Here is a 17069-nt window from a genome sequence, read left to right on the forward strand (position 1 = left end):
GGTTAGGAACCGCTGCTGTGCAAAACACTGCAAGCTGAAGTCTTAGCTCTTTAATATTTATTACGTCATCATAGCGTACAAGGAGGTCGAGTCAGTCCTACGCCATAGTGCGATTCGTTACAATCCTGCCGACGGCTGGCTCTCAGCGAATCAGCATACCGAACGTCACATTGCGTGATTAATATTCATAAATCAGTGTCCAGTGACGTAAATTGTGTTGATCTGCGTGTAGCGAGCTAATCTGGCTAGCCACTCCATTTAAAAAAACCAGACCCAACAAACAAGTTTAGAGTGCCCCTCGTTTGTATCTTGACGTCGTACATGCTCCCATTTTAAAACACACGCAAATTAAGTCATCATTAGTTAATTTAGGCAAAGTTATCATTGGTTAATTTTGGCAAACGACGCAGTGCACTGGTTAGTGCTATAGCCGAGCACAGGCTTTCGGTAGCTTTCAGTTAGACTGAAAGCAGTTTAATCTGGTTTCACTGAAGCTGCAGTCGCACAGTTCATTGATTGAGTGCATTCATGCTCTCCATAATAGCCTAACTGTAAGAAACTGAATAATTGCATTAATGAGACTGAGTGTGGATTAGCAGAGCAGCTTGGTTGACAGCAGTCTGGTATATGCTCACCAGCCACAGGTTGTCCTCTCCTGGGACAGTTCCTCCACCGAGGAGGCGCTCCGGTTTGAGCCATGCTCTCGAGCGGGACTCCGCGTTCAGCTGCCCCGGGTCTCAAGCCTATCGAGCGGGCTGGATGAGCTTCTGTGAGCCGCTGCCTGGGCCTTTGACACACACACACACAGTGCTGTTGGCGTTTACCCGCTGTATCAAGAGCTCCGTGCGGTAGAAAGGCTAACTTTCATGAGATGAGCTCCATGAGGCGAGCGCTTCCCAAACCCTGCTCAGAAGTAAACAGTAATATTCCCCACGCTCACTGTCCCGCAGTTCTGTGCGTTACTTACATATACAACCGACAGCAGTGACTCCAGGCGGCCAGCAGGGGGCGCTACACCTCTAGATAGATAGATAGATAGATAGATAGATAGATAGATAGATAGATAGATAGATAGATAGATAGATAGATAGATAGATAGATAGATAGATAGATAGATAGATAGATAGATGGATGGATGGATGGATGGATGGATGGATGGATGGATGGATGGATGGATGGATAGATAGGGTCTAATTTAGTTGTTAAAGCACAAAATGTCAAATATTAAAAAGAGGGATAAGATGGTCCCTACCCTGGATAAAGTTTATAGCATGTGCAAACGACTTTTAATATAATTCTTATTAATATATATATAAATCAACTACTCTATACATTTTATTTTCCCAAATGAGTTGATAATAATTGAGTAACCGATGCAGAATCCCCGTTAAACAGATTCATCTGAAAGGTAAAATGATGATGTGCCTTATATAGGCACTTTTTATATAGGCCAATTTTTAACTAAAGATATGTAATAATAGCAACACTATGAATGCAAACTGAATGATTTCACATATTTAATGAAAGCAAAGATGTCTGAAATGTGTTCAGTGTTCAATTTATTCAGTGTTCTGAATAATAACCCCATTGATTACAATGATTATTAAAAAAATAATAACAACACTATGGCACTTGGGGCCTTCTGTGCCAAATATAAGTGGCCCATCTGACCCCAATGGTCTAATTTTATACTTTTACTTCACAAATAAACGCTACAACTTTACTCCACAAATCCAAAAACAAATTGTCCACAAATTTCTCATGAACAAATAGACACACAAAAAAAACATATTTAACATGATGACTTCATACTATTTTCAAGAGACACAAAACTAGATCAATACACTTCATAACTGTTTCGGCTGACTAAATTTTACATATGTTGATATTCAAATTAAATGACAAAATTAAACAGCGTAGCCATTCATCAAAAGTGCTGAGATGAGAGAAGAAGAAAAAATTAAGGGTGGGTCATCTTACCCCAGTTAGTTCAGTCATTTTAAGCCAAAATGGGGGTCAAACTTGAACAAATTGCAACAGAAGCAAACTCAACTGATTTTGTATCCTCAGTATGTCCTGAATAAGAAAAAAAAGCCCCGAAGAATCCCACTAGGGGAAAGTTTCGAAAAAGATCCAAATCTAGCCTATTCATACGCCTATTCTTTCTTTTTCTCACGTGAATAGGGTAAAAATTTGAACCTTTAGATATCACCATGAAAATTATTGAGTTGATTACTTACCTCAAGACAAAAAATGTATTACAATTTTTTTTTAAATTGTTTGTTAACATGGACAATCGGTGCATAATCTAATTACGTATGTCCTAATTTGCATAAATACCAGAACATATCTAAACATTGGGTAGCCTATAGCCAGGTGAAAATGTCTTGTAGAATATTGTTGAATATTTTATACATGAAAATATACATGTTTCTATTGAGCCAGATAAAAGTTGCTAAGCACAAATTAAAACACACACCTAAAACTTTAGATTTAGTTTTATACGGTCAATACTTTGGTGGTGACATGTAAGTGTTATACTTGTGACTCTTATTTCTTCCTATATTATTTCAAATCTAATGTTTTCAAACTGATATGATGTAATAGAGGGCGCATGCGCAATAAGTGCCTGAGTGGCCATTTCGGGGGAGGAAAAGGAAACGGCGATGGTTTCACATTTGCACCGCGTTAAAGACGGATATTTTTAATAGAATTGCCGAAGACAGAGATCAAAATATTTGATTTAGAAAACTTCCTTGGCCGTCACCTTCTGCGGACCTCACATACGACCAAACATCCCACAACATCTTCACCAGCATCAGCAGCACCATCAGTTTCTGTTTACATCTGGGCGTATTTGACACAAAGTTATCTGTATAGTGCAGCTGATATCATGCTGGGCGATGCTTTTGGAAATCGTGTCGAATCAAGCGTGGAGAATAAAGCAATGAAGATAAGCAGATCAAAACAAGCGCTCTTGAAGAAGAGAGGACGAAACGTTCATAGTAAACACAACAAAGCATCAGCAAACAGCAACAAAAGCAGCTTTAAATCTCCATTAACCACCAATGAAGAGCTCAAACCAGCTCAGTCTAAACCAGCCACGAATAAACAACAGGTAACATGCTTTATTATTGCCCTGGTGATAACAGGCTTTTTGAGCATGTGCCGTGGCGCTTCCGCATGTTCAGTGATATTTACCTTGGACTAAACGCGGATAGTATATGTTTAGTCAATGTAATAGTTTGTAAATAGGTTGATTACTAAAATGTTGTGGGTTCGAATCCCACAAGTCTTGATCTATAAATCATCATCCTATGCTTTTGAATCCTGGCAGACTCTATATCAGCATCAAATGAGTCACAGAACCCTGTATTAGATGAATGACCTGTAATTAGGGGTTCAATCACAGAAGTGTGTTTGTACTGATTCTTTCTTTCCCTGTTCTTCTCCATCATCATCTTCTTTTCTGCCATAAAATGTATGCAGGATCATCAGATGGTCCCAAATGTACGCATCTGCTCAGGTGCAAAGAGACACACACCCGTCCAACACTATAATTGGACAATTTGCATTTTGGGTCTTAACTCTGAAACCCTGGGGGTTAAAAATAAGATTATTTTTTTACTACACCTGCATCCTTGAGTCTGATTGTATTGCCTTCTATATAAAGCTTGGCGATATGGCTAAAAAAAATTGTCATGAAAACATTTTTCATATCACTTCAGGGCTCAACGCTAAAGATTTTTTTTCTTCTGGCCCACCACATAAAAAATTAATAATTAAACAAATAAAATAGGCCTCGTTATTGTTTTAGGCCTAGTTGTTTTTGATCCATGTAACCTTAATAAATAAGGTTATGACACCAAAAACTGCTAGCCTAACTCGAATACATTTATATATATAAAAAAACAGTCAGTAATAAAATAAGAACAAATAATCAAATTACGAGCAATAGCACAAAAAATATAACCGAACAAACTAAATAAACAGTTCTTTTCAGGTTTTTCATGTAGGGGTAAACTAGATTTTCAGGTACAGAAATAGTAAACAAATGTAAAATATCACTGCATAGACTTCACTGTATAAATGTAGATTAACCCTTATTAAAATTATTCAGTCAAGATTATTTTTTTCTGTTTTGTTTATTTTACATATAAAAATAGAGGAAAATAGAGGCAGGAATATTAGGCTGATGAAATGTCAAAATTAAACCGCGTAGCCATTCATCAAAAGTGCTGAGATGAGATATTTGGTCAGAAAAAAAAATTGGAGCGGGGTCATCTTACCCCAACGCCTGCTTTACTCATGTGGATATTTGTATGTATAAATATGCCCCTATTTATACATAAAAATATACACATTACTATTGAGCCACCAGATAGAAGCTGCTTGGCGCAAATTAAACATAAAAATAGATGGCAGGAATATTAAGCTGCTGTCACTTTAAGAGCTGCACGGATCCAATACTGTTACACACGCATCTTATCTCATGTTTACTTTCCCTTAAAACATAATGGACTATGTTTACGATGATACTCAACAAGACGGGCAATTTAACATAGTTTTGTGCAAATATGTCCATGCAAGCTCAGGAAGACTTGAAAGAGTATTCATGAGTACCAATCTGATAGACACAGGTACTTTCACTTCTATATGTGCGCTTGAAGATTTAAATTGACATGGCTTAAAAATTCGCAAATTATCAATTTCTGTTAAGATGCAGCACTGGCCCGATCAGGCAAGAAAGAGTTCTGTCAACTGGCCCGAGTGTCTTTCATGCTGGTCCTTATTGTCGAGCCCTGCAGTCAATATCAATAATTATCGCTATAAATGTCAAATCTTTATTTCTTTCAATTTTCAAGGCAGATTTTTGCTCCTGAGTGACAGTTGTAGAAACCAGACCATTAATTGTTGTTTTAAACAACTCTTTATTGTCAGAACGACAAACACTTCACGTTTTTGAATTCTTTATACCTTCCAGTCATTTTTCCTTAAAATAAATATCTTAATAGAAAAAATAATTTCTTAGTTGTGCTTTCGTATATGTGCTAACGGGTGATTTTGTTAAAGTCATGATACAGGTTTGTGTTTCCTGACTTTGATGACGTGTATCTTCAGCACAGTTTGCAGTGGAGACTGCAATATTAATAATATTACGTGTTTTGTCCCTTAGAAATGCACACTTGTCAGTAGGTTGAGTTGACAGTAGTAGTAGCTTGAGTTAGGATGCAGATGTAAATTTATGTCCATTATCAAAAACAGTAACATTTGTAAAAACTGTAACAACCTCATTTTTATACAGCAACATTTAAATATTCTAAAATATGCATTATTTTAATAAAACTCAAACAGTCAGAATATTTAAATTTGTATCATACATTTAGATCATGATAACCACAGTTAGAACCATGTATGTATACCACCTCAATACCATGGTAAAATGTAACTGGGTCATTGACAAATAAGATTTTTAAAAGTGAAAAAAAAATGAATGGAGATATAATTAATTTTGAAACCATTTTCTTCGGACGGTTAAACCGAATGACCTTTTGACATTTCAAAATCTTTAAAATACCTTTATATGTAGTAAAACATATTTAAAACCTATTGGATTCAATAAAAGAGATCAAGTTGTAGTACGTTGGATGTCATATTTTTGTTTTTTATTATTATTAAGGCCTTTGGACAAAGAAATTACCCGTCACGTCATTGACCCTATGGTTTCTGTGGTATTTGTATGAAAAACAGGAGCCTAAATACATTTAGTATAAATGCACAAATGCTATAGCTTAATCACACAAAAATACTGTTTATATTCCATTACTCCTTTAATACATTTAATATGTCTACATTAATGCTATAATAGAATTCAATATGAATATCCCACATTTCTGCCTTAATACCATGGTGTAGTGAGTGTTACTACAGTAAATCCATGGTAAATGATGGCCATTTGTAGATTGAAAAGACTTCTGACTGTATCAGTGTATCTTTTGGTGCATAAACATTGTATCAAGCATTTATCGAACTTAACTTATTTATCTTTTTACTGTTTTATTGAGGAAAATTATATCGACTTCTCTCGCGAAAATATACTTCTATATTTTTATTTCATCCAAACTTCAATAAATTTTGCACATAGTTGATAGGGTCAGTTTTGGGTGTAACGCATTACGAGTTACGTACTCAGATTACTTTGTTTTTTCAAGTAACTAGTAAAGTAACGCATTATTTTTAAATTTACAACAAAATATCTGAGTTACTTTTTCAAATAAGTAACGCAAGTTACTTTGTTTTCCCATTTCATGACCTCATGTTGAGAGAAATCGTGAGTAAATTGATGGCTATTGTAGTTCTAGACTAGCCGCGTTTCCACTGTCGGGCCGGGGCTAACAGCGAACCGAGCCGAGCCAGTGACCTCAGGCCTTAAGCACTGGGCTTGCGTTTCCACTGCCGGGCCAGTAGCCTCGCAACGCTGCCCTAAACCCCGCCCCTAACACGCCTTTCTGGATCAAACGTCATATAACCCAACCCATTTCAGGGGGTATTATGAATTTATTTATTTTTTAAGTTAGGAAGATAGCATGTATATTAACTCACCGGCCGTGGCTGCAATAGTGTCCCGACTTGTCTCGCGAGTCGCCACTAACAGAGGGACGGTGACCCAGCACACCGTCCATCAAGTCGAACCATGGAAAGTTTCTACTCTGAGCTCCGCTTTGTCCATTGTGCGTTTTAATCGCCTTGTACAATACTGCGCCTTCAACTTTTTTATTTTTTCCCGAACTTGAAGCGTTGCTCGCTGAATGCTTAGCTTAGTAAATTCAGCAACGATGTATTTTATAACGTTCTCGTTTCTTCATACGCCGTCAAATTGATGTTGTACCCTTTCTTCTGCCCAAATGCTCAGAACAGCTTTGGTATCTTCGACAGACCGGTACAGGCGATTCTCCATTTCGAGCAGCGATTATTTTGCACGATATAAAAAAGTGAAATGTGCATCTTGCGGGTTTGCCGCAGACCATAACTTTCCCTAACACCGATAAACTCCGCCTTTTACCTTGCCCACGCCTCTAGCCCGAGCTGACCCGCTTTGGCCCAAGGTATTCGACGGGCCAGAAATCCTGGCCGTTGGCCCTTAGTAAGCCCCGATCAAGCCCTGGAAGTGACAGTGGAAACGCGACTGGCCCTGGCACGCACTAGCACGGCTCGAACCTGGCCCAGCAGTGGAAACGCGGCTATTGTGTGCCTTTACTCATCTCACTGGCAAAAAAAACCAACTAATTCAGAATTCCTCAAAATGAATAAAATCAGTGAAATGCAAAATCAGATTACTACGCAAACTTCAATAATTAAATATGTTAAATAAAACAAATATTTTTATGCATTTAATCTTACTTTATTGACCAATGTACTTGCTGCTGAACTTCGATGATTCAGTTAAACTGAAATGATTGTTTGAGCTGCGTGAATTTGCATTTTCTTCAGCCTTATTTAAAATTTAAAATAAAAAAAACAAGCCCAGTAACGCAATATTGTAATGCACTACTTTTCAAAGTAACTTTCCCCAACACTGCTAGGCATGGTGCTGGCATAAAGTTATCAAAAGAGTTTTATAGCTGGACTAGCCGATAGCTGGACAATAACTTTATTCTAGAGCTGTGGTAAAGCCTAAACAATCTGTTACGGTAATTTCTATTATCACTGTACAGCTGCTTTGAAACCATCCATTCTGTTTAAAGCGCTTTATAAATGAAGGTGACTTGACTTGACTTGACTCGTGTTGCAAAGATATAACTGAATTAACAGTCTGGGCCCGCTCGCTTTTCATGAACTGACCTTTATCTCCTTGAATGCGATGCCCAAACTTAACAAAACGCATAAATCACGGGAAATTCTAAGGACACATAACCGTTTGATCAGTGAAGTTGAAATCTTCTTCGGTGGATGTTGTAACATATCCTGTAATGGCAAAAACATGGCCGCCAGCAGCCAATCAAACTTTAGCAGCTAATAACTTCAAATATGAATGTCCAACCGTTACAAAAACGGACATATGTGTACATCGTGTGAAAATGAATTTGTGTACTAATTACATTTTGTGAAAATCATCTAAAAATGTCTCTGTAATAAGCAATTTTGTTTTCTCTAATAACTGCAACCTTGCGTGATATAATCAAAATTCTTGTTTCTTCTAAATCCTTGCTTTAATCCTTAATAATTGTATGTATCATATTTATATTTATACTATGTTTTTCTCCCAACTCCTTATGATCATTTAAGACTTTTTGACTTTAATAAGACTGTGTGTGCTTATGAGGATACTTGCCAAAAATAATAATTCAATTTGAGTTTGTCAGTTCAAGCACGATAAGACTTAAAGGGATAGTTCGGCCAAAAATGATATTTAACCCATGCATTACTCACCCTCAAGCCGTTCGAGATGCATATGTCAATCTTGTTTCAGACGAACACATTTTCAGTTATTTTAGAAAATGTCTTAGACCCTTCAGTGGATATAATGTGAAGCAATGGGGTCCACCTCCTTCAAGTCCCAAAATGTGCATACATCCTTCACAAAAGTAATCCATCCGGCTCCAGGGGGATAAACGAAGGCCTTCTGAGGGTAATCCATGGGGTTTTGTCCTAAAAATATACATATTTAAAACTTTATAAATGAAAATATCTGACTTCCGGCAACTATCGACGCGCGTTCACGGGTGATGGAAGTCAGCGTACGAGGTATGACGTAGCGTAGGAACCGTCGTGACGCAGAACGAACGCGCCAGCGCAGCCAGAGAGCAGAGCAAAACAAAACTACGTCATACCTCGTACGCCGACTTCCATAAAATAACTGAAAATGTGTTCGTCTGAAACAAGATTGACATATGCATCTAGAACGGCTTGAGGGTGAGTAATGCATGGGTTAAATATCATTTTTGGCCGAACTATCCCTTTAAGAGACTCGCGATAAGAGAACTCAAATCGGTACTGGCGCTGTCTGAGAAGCGGCTTTCTGTGCGTGCATAACATTTGACATATTACATATTGTTTCAACACCAGTTAGTTAGTTAGTTAGTTCTCACTACAGTTTAAAAAAAATGCTACAGAAATGGGCATGGTAATAGACTGACAACACAACAATGGCTTTTGATTCAGTTTTATTTCGCTCTTATTGCGTTAAAAGCATCAAAGATTCCCACAAATTCCCACTGCAATTCACCATTACATGCAACAAAATGAACAAATATTTAATACATGGTTTTGTAAGCTCACTGTAAACTACACAAATACATACACATCCTGTGACAGCTAGCACAGCTAGTTTAAAGCACCAATAAATGCAGTTGTTCACATTTGTACTATGCATCAACTATATATATATATATATATATATATATATATATATATATATGAATACGCTGTTGCCTCTTTTATACATTTTGAGGCTTATTTTGCTGCATTTTTATATGCCATTTGATCGGTTATGGAGCCGTAAAGTCTAGTTACACTCACAGTGTGGATGAATCTGGATCTATTGAAGAGAATTTATGTGACGCACAAACTCTTGTAAAGCAAAAAAAAACTCATTTTTGATCCATTAATGCATCTCTCACTTACTTTGTGCGATCACACTGATTGAAGCACCTGTCATAGGAAACCAATGCGATGCTAATTTTTGACAGGAATGAAAACGAGGCTGTGAGGGATAGAAGTCCAGTGTTGTTTAACAAGATACTGATTGTTTGGAAAAAACTTGCAGTAGACAAAAACTCCATAAGTTGTGAGTTCTGAAGATGATGTGATCAAGGAACTTTATACAGTGCTTGCCATCGTAAAGGATATAAGTCTATCCCTCAAAGCCTCGTTTTCTTTCGCATTAAATTCAATATGGCGTCTAACCCGAATAAGGTCTATAGGTGTGAGAAAACAACACATCCTGTGACAGTGACACGAAGACAAATTTAAACCCGGAGGATCAAAATAGCGCAAAAAAAGCCTAGCAGTGGCTGTTTACTTCCAGGTCTTGAATGCAACATGCCCATCAAAATTTAGCGTTCGAAAGAGATTGAACTCCCCGATTGTTCAGACTTCCATTTTTATTACAGATATTTTGCACCAATTTCCAAGGAAGTGACGATTTTATTATCTTGAACACATGAGATGAAACGCTGCTTTATTAGCAAATGTTTCATGCGATATTCCAACTTTGTGCATGGATAAGAAACAAATCTTAATACGGTGATTTTGTTACAGTGAAATTACTCAAATTAGTACTGTGTAATCTATCTATAAATTACAGGAACGTGTGTGTGTGTGTGTGTGTGTGTGTGTGTGTGTGTGTGTGTGTGTGTGTGTGTGTGTGTGTGTGTGTGTGTGTGTGTGTGTGTGTGTGTGTGTGTGTGTGTTATTCGCATATCTCTCGAACGGTTAATCCGATCGATTTCAAACTTGACAGGTGTCTTGCTACGGGCACGAGTAAGTGCAGTGCCAAGTTTGTCATTGTTTGGATTAGAAATGCAAAATATATCGGTAAATATATAGGTAAAAGAAGCACTTAAAAGGTTGTGGTTTAAAAATAAAGAGTCTGACATAAACACTCTGTCAGCTAAACATTAAGTCAGCTACACTGTTTACTTCTAAATATTATATTTTATTCATGGCCATCATGTGTAGTAGCCTATTCACAAACCATTTGCTCAAGCGTAGCGTTTTCTCTGAGTTCACTGTGTAGCTGATCCCTGAATCGTGTAGTTCAATTTTCCACATTTATTGTATGTCATTATGTCAGTATCAGTATTTGCTTTCTACCATGCACAAATAAAAATGTCACTGAACTTTTGCTGTTTAATTGTAACAATGAGCAATGAGCACTCAAACACACCAAACCAACAATTACTAAAAACACACACAAAAACTGATTTTGCACGGGCACTTTGCACTAGTATTAATTAACTACATGTACTTACTATATACTTACTTGTAATTAATTATGCAGAATTTACTGTTATTACTACAATAAGTACATGTAATGTGTGTAAAAATAAGTGGGTTAAACTTTATTTGAAGGTGTCTTTGTTACTGTGTAGTTATATAGTTAAGTACTGAGTAATATTAAGCAACAACATGTACTTACTATAGGGTTAGGGTAGGATTAGGATTTGGTTGAGGATTAGTTGCCTGTAATTATGCATAATTTCCTGCTATTACTATGCTAAGTACATGTAACATATGTAACAAGTAAACCAAATAAAGTGAACCCGTTGCTTGTGTGTCTTCAGCTGCCGAAGTCAAAAAGCGAGTGTGATGAGCAAGGAAGCCAGTGTGTCCACAGCTTGAGCAGGCTTGAGCAAACCAGCGAGAACCTGAACAAGCGCAGACAGTGGAGCAAGCAGAAGAACACGCCAGACAACACTCAGATCTCCATGCGCTCAGAGAAGATCCCGCTGAGGAGGGTGAGCATCTCCGCTCCTGAGCTCCAGACGTACGCCGGAGCCAAGTTCAGCGAGCCGCCCTCGCCCAGCGTCCTCCCCAAACCGCCCCGCCACTGGGTGGGCGAGCGCCGGCTCCAGCACGACTGCAGCAGAGAGCAGATGTCCGAGCACCTGAAGAGCTTGCTCAAGGTCCAGGCAGAGCCCTGACAAACATGAGACTGGTGACGTCTGGTTGCAGAGAACTGTTGTTTCGGAAAGCACTCTCAAGTTAAACTTAAAGTGTAAAAAAAAGAAAAGTGTATATTTTTTCATGTTAATTTACTTGAAAAGTCAATTTAGTTTTGTTACTGAAGCTTATAATCCTGTTTTGTTTTCTTTTTTGCATTTGTGTTACACCACCAGTATACGTGTAACATTTTGCACAAGAATAAAAAGTGTATAAGAGATATTTGGGGCAGATGCCCACTTGGACAATCAAAATGAAGAACTGGACAGCTGATAGTGAGAAAATGGTGTGTTTTTGACCTTATATTGAAGCACAGTGGAAAGGTAACATCTTGTTGCTGAGAACTATTGAACCGTGCTGTTGTTTCAGAAAGACCTCTTAAGTTAAACTTAAAGACTTGTGGAAGTGTAAAATAAAAAGTATATTTTTTTGTGTTAATTTACTTTAAAAGTCAATTTAGTTTTGTTACTGAAGCTTATAGTCCTTTTTGCATTAGTGTAAGACCAGTATACGTGTAACATTATGCACAAGAATGAAAAGTGTAAAAGAGATATTTGGGCAGATGCCCACTTGGACAATCACCATGAAGAATTGGACAGCTGATAGTGAGAAAATAGAATGGTGTGTTTTTAACCTTGTATTGAAGCACAGTGGACAGTAAGGAACTACTTATGCCAATCTTCAAGCAATGATTTGTTTTATTTCAATTGCTCTTTGTTTTTAATTGACTTAAGAATGTACCATCTTGCACATGGTCTGTTAGTGTCAGGATGTCTCATTTTCTCACTGCCTTTCTGTTGTATCATCTGCATCAGTTCAAAATGGAAAAAAAGGATACAGTAATAATTTTTAACTTTTTATTCTGCCCATTTGAAATAAAGAGTTTTGGTCGCTAGTGTGTGTGTGTGTGTGTGTGTGTGTGTGTGTGTGTGTGTGTGTGTGTGTGTGTGTGTGTGTGTGTGTGTGTGTGTGTGTGTGTGTGTGTGTGTGTGTTTTAGACTTGGTCTGTTGATGTTTTTGTGCAGTGTGTTGCAAAAGTGTTCATTCCTAATGTAAGTTATTCTCCCATTACTGAATAACCAATTTATCACAGCTTATTTTCTAAGCACTCAAAACTAAATATTCTTGTGCCCAATCAAAGGTCAATATTCCCCTCAAGTTAAAGTCCCCCTGTAGTGAAAATCAAGATTTTATTGTTGTTTATATGTCTATGTGGTGTTTTTAATTTGTTTTAAGACAAACCATGTGCAAATTCATAGGTAAACAATATTGCTGAGTATTTTAAAACTCCATTGAACCAAAGACCGTTTTAAAAACACAGTTTGAAATCGCTGGTGTTTCTCAGGTCAACGTGCCGGCGGGCTTTAGCATATCATTAACTGCAAAGTCACAAGAGAAGCCAGGTTATCCCAGTGTATTTTTTTGGTGTTATGAAAAATCGGGAAGATTTAGCAATATAGCAAGTGCATGATGTATATTACGATGTTTTGATGAATGTGCCTTTCTCCACTGACGTTCTGTGATGTTCAAAGTGTTTCTAAGGATGCTGTTCTCTTTCACCTATGGGAAGGGCATCCGTACCTGACCTCTGCAGAAACATCCAATTGCACCAAGTCTGGCTAGACAGACAGAAGCGCACAGCCGCCCACGCTCTCACATCTTCTCATCTGTTTCCCTTTACACGGCTGCCCGCCATGGATTTTTCTGAGTTTTTTTTCCGGTATGTCGCTCTATAAATCTGCCGCCTCTCCCAGGAACAGCCTATCACAGGCCTGCCCGGCCACGTGTGGTGTGCTGATTGCTGCGAAGGACCTCCACCGGTTCTGTGTGGTCTGCTTGGGCCATAAGCACGCGAAGAGGATTTGGAGAACCGCAGTCATTGCATGATGCTGCCGAAAAAACTCCTGCGACACCGCCTTAAAGTTGCCGCGACCCAGTGTGTCGAGCTCGGCCTTTCGAACTCAGATGGGTGACACGATGACAACGACGTGCTACCGGGGCGCGACTTCTTTCATCTGGGCTGACCAGCCCAATCCCTGAAGAAGAGATCTTCACGGGCAATCTCCTGCTCGTCGACGAACCTGCTGGTTCGGGTGATGACGACGGGCCTTCTCAGGGTCTCAGAGGACGAGGAGGCCATCCCGCCCTCTGGCATTCCCCAGGCCAATGCCCCCGCAGCCTTGCCTCAGTCCATCCTCCTGGAAGTTTGTGAGCGAGCAGCTACTCGCCTCAACATTGAGTTGCCGGCTCCACAGAGCGCCACCGACCAGGAGAGGGGCATTTATGACAGGAAAGTGCTGGGACCCCCTCCTGGTCCGAGAAAACAACTCTTCCCCGTCCTCCCAGCATGCGCGAAGCACATGAGGCACTACTGCGACCCGCTCGATCTCAAACACGGTCTTGTGGGTCTAGAGGTGAGGGAAATGACGGCTCTCGGCATGGGTGATCCCCCGCTATCGAGCCATCCATCGCTGGCACCTCAAACCAGTTCAGGGCGGACTGCTCGCTCCCCCGAAGCCGGTCTTGCCTAACAAAATTGACCATTTTTTTTGGACGACTTAGGCCAACAGATGGACAGGGGATCCCCTCATCCGCGCTGTGGAAGGAGATCATTACTGTTAATGACCTCGTCCTCCGTAACGCGCGTCAGGCCGTCTAAACTTGCGGGCACTCCATGGCGCTTTCTGTGGTGGGAGAGCGCGCGCTCTGGCTGAACCTGTCGGGCCTTCCTGACAGTGAGAAGAGGCGCATCGCGGGCACCCCGGTAAAGCACGGCCAGGCTGTTTTTGGCCCCGACGTCGCACTAGTGCAGCAACGATGCGACGACAAGAAGAAGGAAGACGAGGTCTTCAGGCTATGCCTTCCCAGGAAGGAGGCCCAACGCCAGGCGCCCCCTGCGCGTTTGTCTAACCCCCCTGTCTCGGGACGTAATTTCCATCAGGGTAAGGAAAGGCCCCGCAACAAACCCCAGCCACGACAGAGCAAACCACCTTGTGTTTTTTGTGTTGTGTGTTTCCTCCCCACGTTCAGGGGGTCTGTGGTGAGGAAAAGTGCAAAAGCAGTGTCACCACACAGAATATACTGTGTTTCCCTCACCCAGTTAATAAAGGCTTCGGCCCCAGTGTTCCCCAACATAAAACATTAAAACAAACGAATCAAATGAATTTGTTACAGAGAGAGCACCTCTCTCCCCGCAGAGAGAGATCTCCCTGCAGAGAGAGGAAATCTCTTTGAAACCCTGCATGTCACCCCTAGTTCGTCCACTAAAGGGCGCCATTGCATCACAAATAAGCCAGCTGGGTATACGCAGCGCTGCTTCGGCTCGGGTGGGAATACTCGCGAGTCATGAATTGGCTTGGCAAACTGTTTCGGCTCCCGAATGGGTGACGCGTACAATAATGCAGACTTTTACAATAGCGCAGACTTTTACGCACAGAGAACCCCTGTGGGGACGGTTATGATGCGGAAAGTTGTGACGACAGATGCGTCCCTAACAGGCTGGGGTGCCACCCAGGAGGGCAGAACGGTGAACATTTTGTGGCCGAGCAGACTACTTTCAGCGCACATAAATTATTTAGAGCTTATGACCATATGGAAAGCTCTAAATCATTTTCTGCCTCGTCTGCAGGGACATCATGTGCTCATACGCTGCGACAATACTACGGCACTGGCTCACATCAACTGTCGATGTGGCGTGCGCTCCTCGAAACTTTACGCTCTAGCACACAAGCTTTAGGTGTGGAGCAGACGTTTTTTTCTGTCGTTACGCGCGACTCATTATCCAGGAATTCTGAATAGAGGCACGGACCTGCTATCGAGGAGGAACTCAATTTATGGAGATTGGCGCCTCCACCCTCAGATAGTGGGTATGATATGGATGAGATTCAGACAGGCAACTGTAGATCTATAACCACCATTGTCATATGTTCTTCTCGCTATAGGGCGTGGCACCCATGCCCCAAAGTGCTGTTTTATGCTTTTCCTCCCCTGTGCCTGGTAATTCCCAAACTGGCCAGTGTGAGCGAGCAGGGCCTGTCTCTCATTCTGATAGCACCCAGGTGGCCCAAAGCACCATGGCTGACGGAGATAATCCCACTGTTATTCTCCCAGCAGTGGCGCCTCCCCGTCCACAAAGACCTATTGTCCCAAGCGAACAGGGAGATTTATCACCCACACCTGGACAGGGTGGCTCTCTGGGCCTGGCCCGTGAGAGGATGAACCTAAACGCACTAGGGCGTAGGAGGAACCTCGTGTGGTTGCTACTATACAGAACGCCAGGGCCGTTTCTAGGCGGTCCTTATACGGCTGTAAGAGGCAAGTGTTCGAAGGGTGGTGTGATGGGCATGGTCTCACATCTTATCAGTGTGCAGTTCCTGATATTTTGTGTTTCTTTCAAGACCTCATGGATAAGGGTAGGTCCTTTTCCACGATTAAGGTCTACCTGGTTGCAATTTCTGCTTGTCATGTGGGTTTTGAGGGCTCAATGGTTGGGCCCATCGCTCTTTGCCAGTCATCAGATCAGTCCCTGAATAGGACCTCTCCATGGTGCTGGAGGCTATCTCCCAATTCCCATTAAATATTTCCTTAAAGCTGCTGTCACTCAAGACGGCTTTGGTCTTGGCCTTGGCGTCAGCTAAATGTATCAGTGAGCTACATTTACTCTCGGTCCATTCCTCGTGCACTAAATTCTCTCTTGGTGGAGATACGGTTTTCCTTAAGCCTAATCCAGCCTACATGCCGAAATGCTTCCCTGCGTTCACATAGGAGGTGTTGGAGCTGCTTTTCACCCTCCACCTTTTTCCTCTGCGGAGGATCAAAGGCTGAATGCCCTGTGTCCGGTTCTCTGAAACATTGTGTGGAGAGATCCACCAGCTTTGCCCAGCGAGAAGCGAATGTACTTACTGGAGAACAGCAATGCTTGCAGGCGATATATGCCCTCAGGTAAGGGGGTGGGACCTTACCTGGCATTGGCTGCGCGCTTCTGTCGGTCTAGCCAGACTTGGTGAAATTGGATGCTTCTGCAGAGGTCAGGTACGGATGCCCTTCCCATAGGTGGATCTCTCCACTCAATGTTTCAGAGAACCGGGGTTACGACAGTAACCTATTGGTTTTTAGAAGGCAGCTGTCTGACTCTGAGATGAGGAATGGAAACATGGTTTGTGTAACATTAGCAACACATTATTGGCTGTTTGATAACGTAGTCAAGAAAAGGATAATGTTATGCGGGTAAGTGAGGACCCAAAAGCGTTTTAACAGGAACAGAATCTTTTAATGACAACACAGGGTAGTACACAGATCTTCTTCTTGAATGATAATGGAGAAAACAAACAACCCGCAGAGAGGGCGATAACAGGAACATAAAAGTCTCTCAGGTAACTTCAAAAGCTTTAGACAGCAGTAGAGAA

General features: G+C 40.8%; 2 protein-coding genes across 2 annotated transcripts in view; one reads left to right on the plus strand and one right to left on the minus strand.

Moving 5' to 3' along the window:
• Nucleotides 1–1003, minus strand: part of rngtt (RNA guanylyltransferase and 5'-phosphatase) — a 118615-nt gene extending 117612 nt beyond the window's left edge. Inside the window, exon 1 of the mRNA XM_077219653.1 lies at nucleotides 636–1003. Coding sequence (XP_077075768.1) covers nucleotides 636–699 — 64 coding nt within the window. The 5' untranslated portion in view covers nucleotides 700–1003. The remainder of the gene's footprint in view (nucleotides 1–635) is intronic.
• A 1620-nt stretch (nucleotides 1004–2623) lies between these two features.
• Nucleotides 2624–12559, plus strand: pnrc1 (proline-rich nuclear receptor coactivator 1). Its single transcript, XM_077219576.1, has 2 exons — nucleotides 2624–3118; nucleotides 11286–12559. The coding sequence occupies exons 1-2, from the start codon at nucleotides 2894–2896 to the stop codon at nucleotides 11643–11645; spliced, it is 585 nt and encodes a 194-aa protein (XP_077075691.1). The 5' UTR covers nucleotides 2624–2893; the 3' UTR covers nucleotides 11646–12559.
• The last annotated feature ends 4510 nt before the right edge of the window (nucleotides 12560–17069 follow it).

The sequence above is a fragment of the Siphateles boraxobius genome, unplaced genomic scaffold (assembly GCF_051911475.1).
Source record: "Siphateles boraxobius isolate OS27281-9 unplaced genomic scaffold, OSU_SipBor_1 8, whole genome shotgun sequence".
Taxonomy (NCBI): domain Eukaryota; kingdom Metazoa; phylum Chordata; class Actinopteri; order Cypriniformes; family Leuciscidae; genus Siphateles; species Siphateles boraxobius.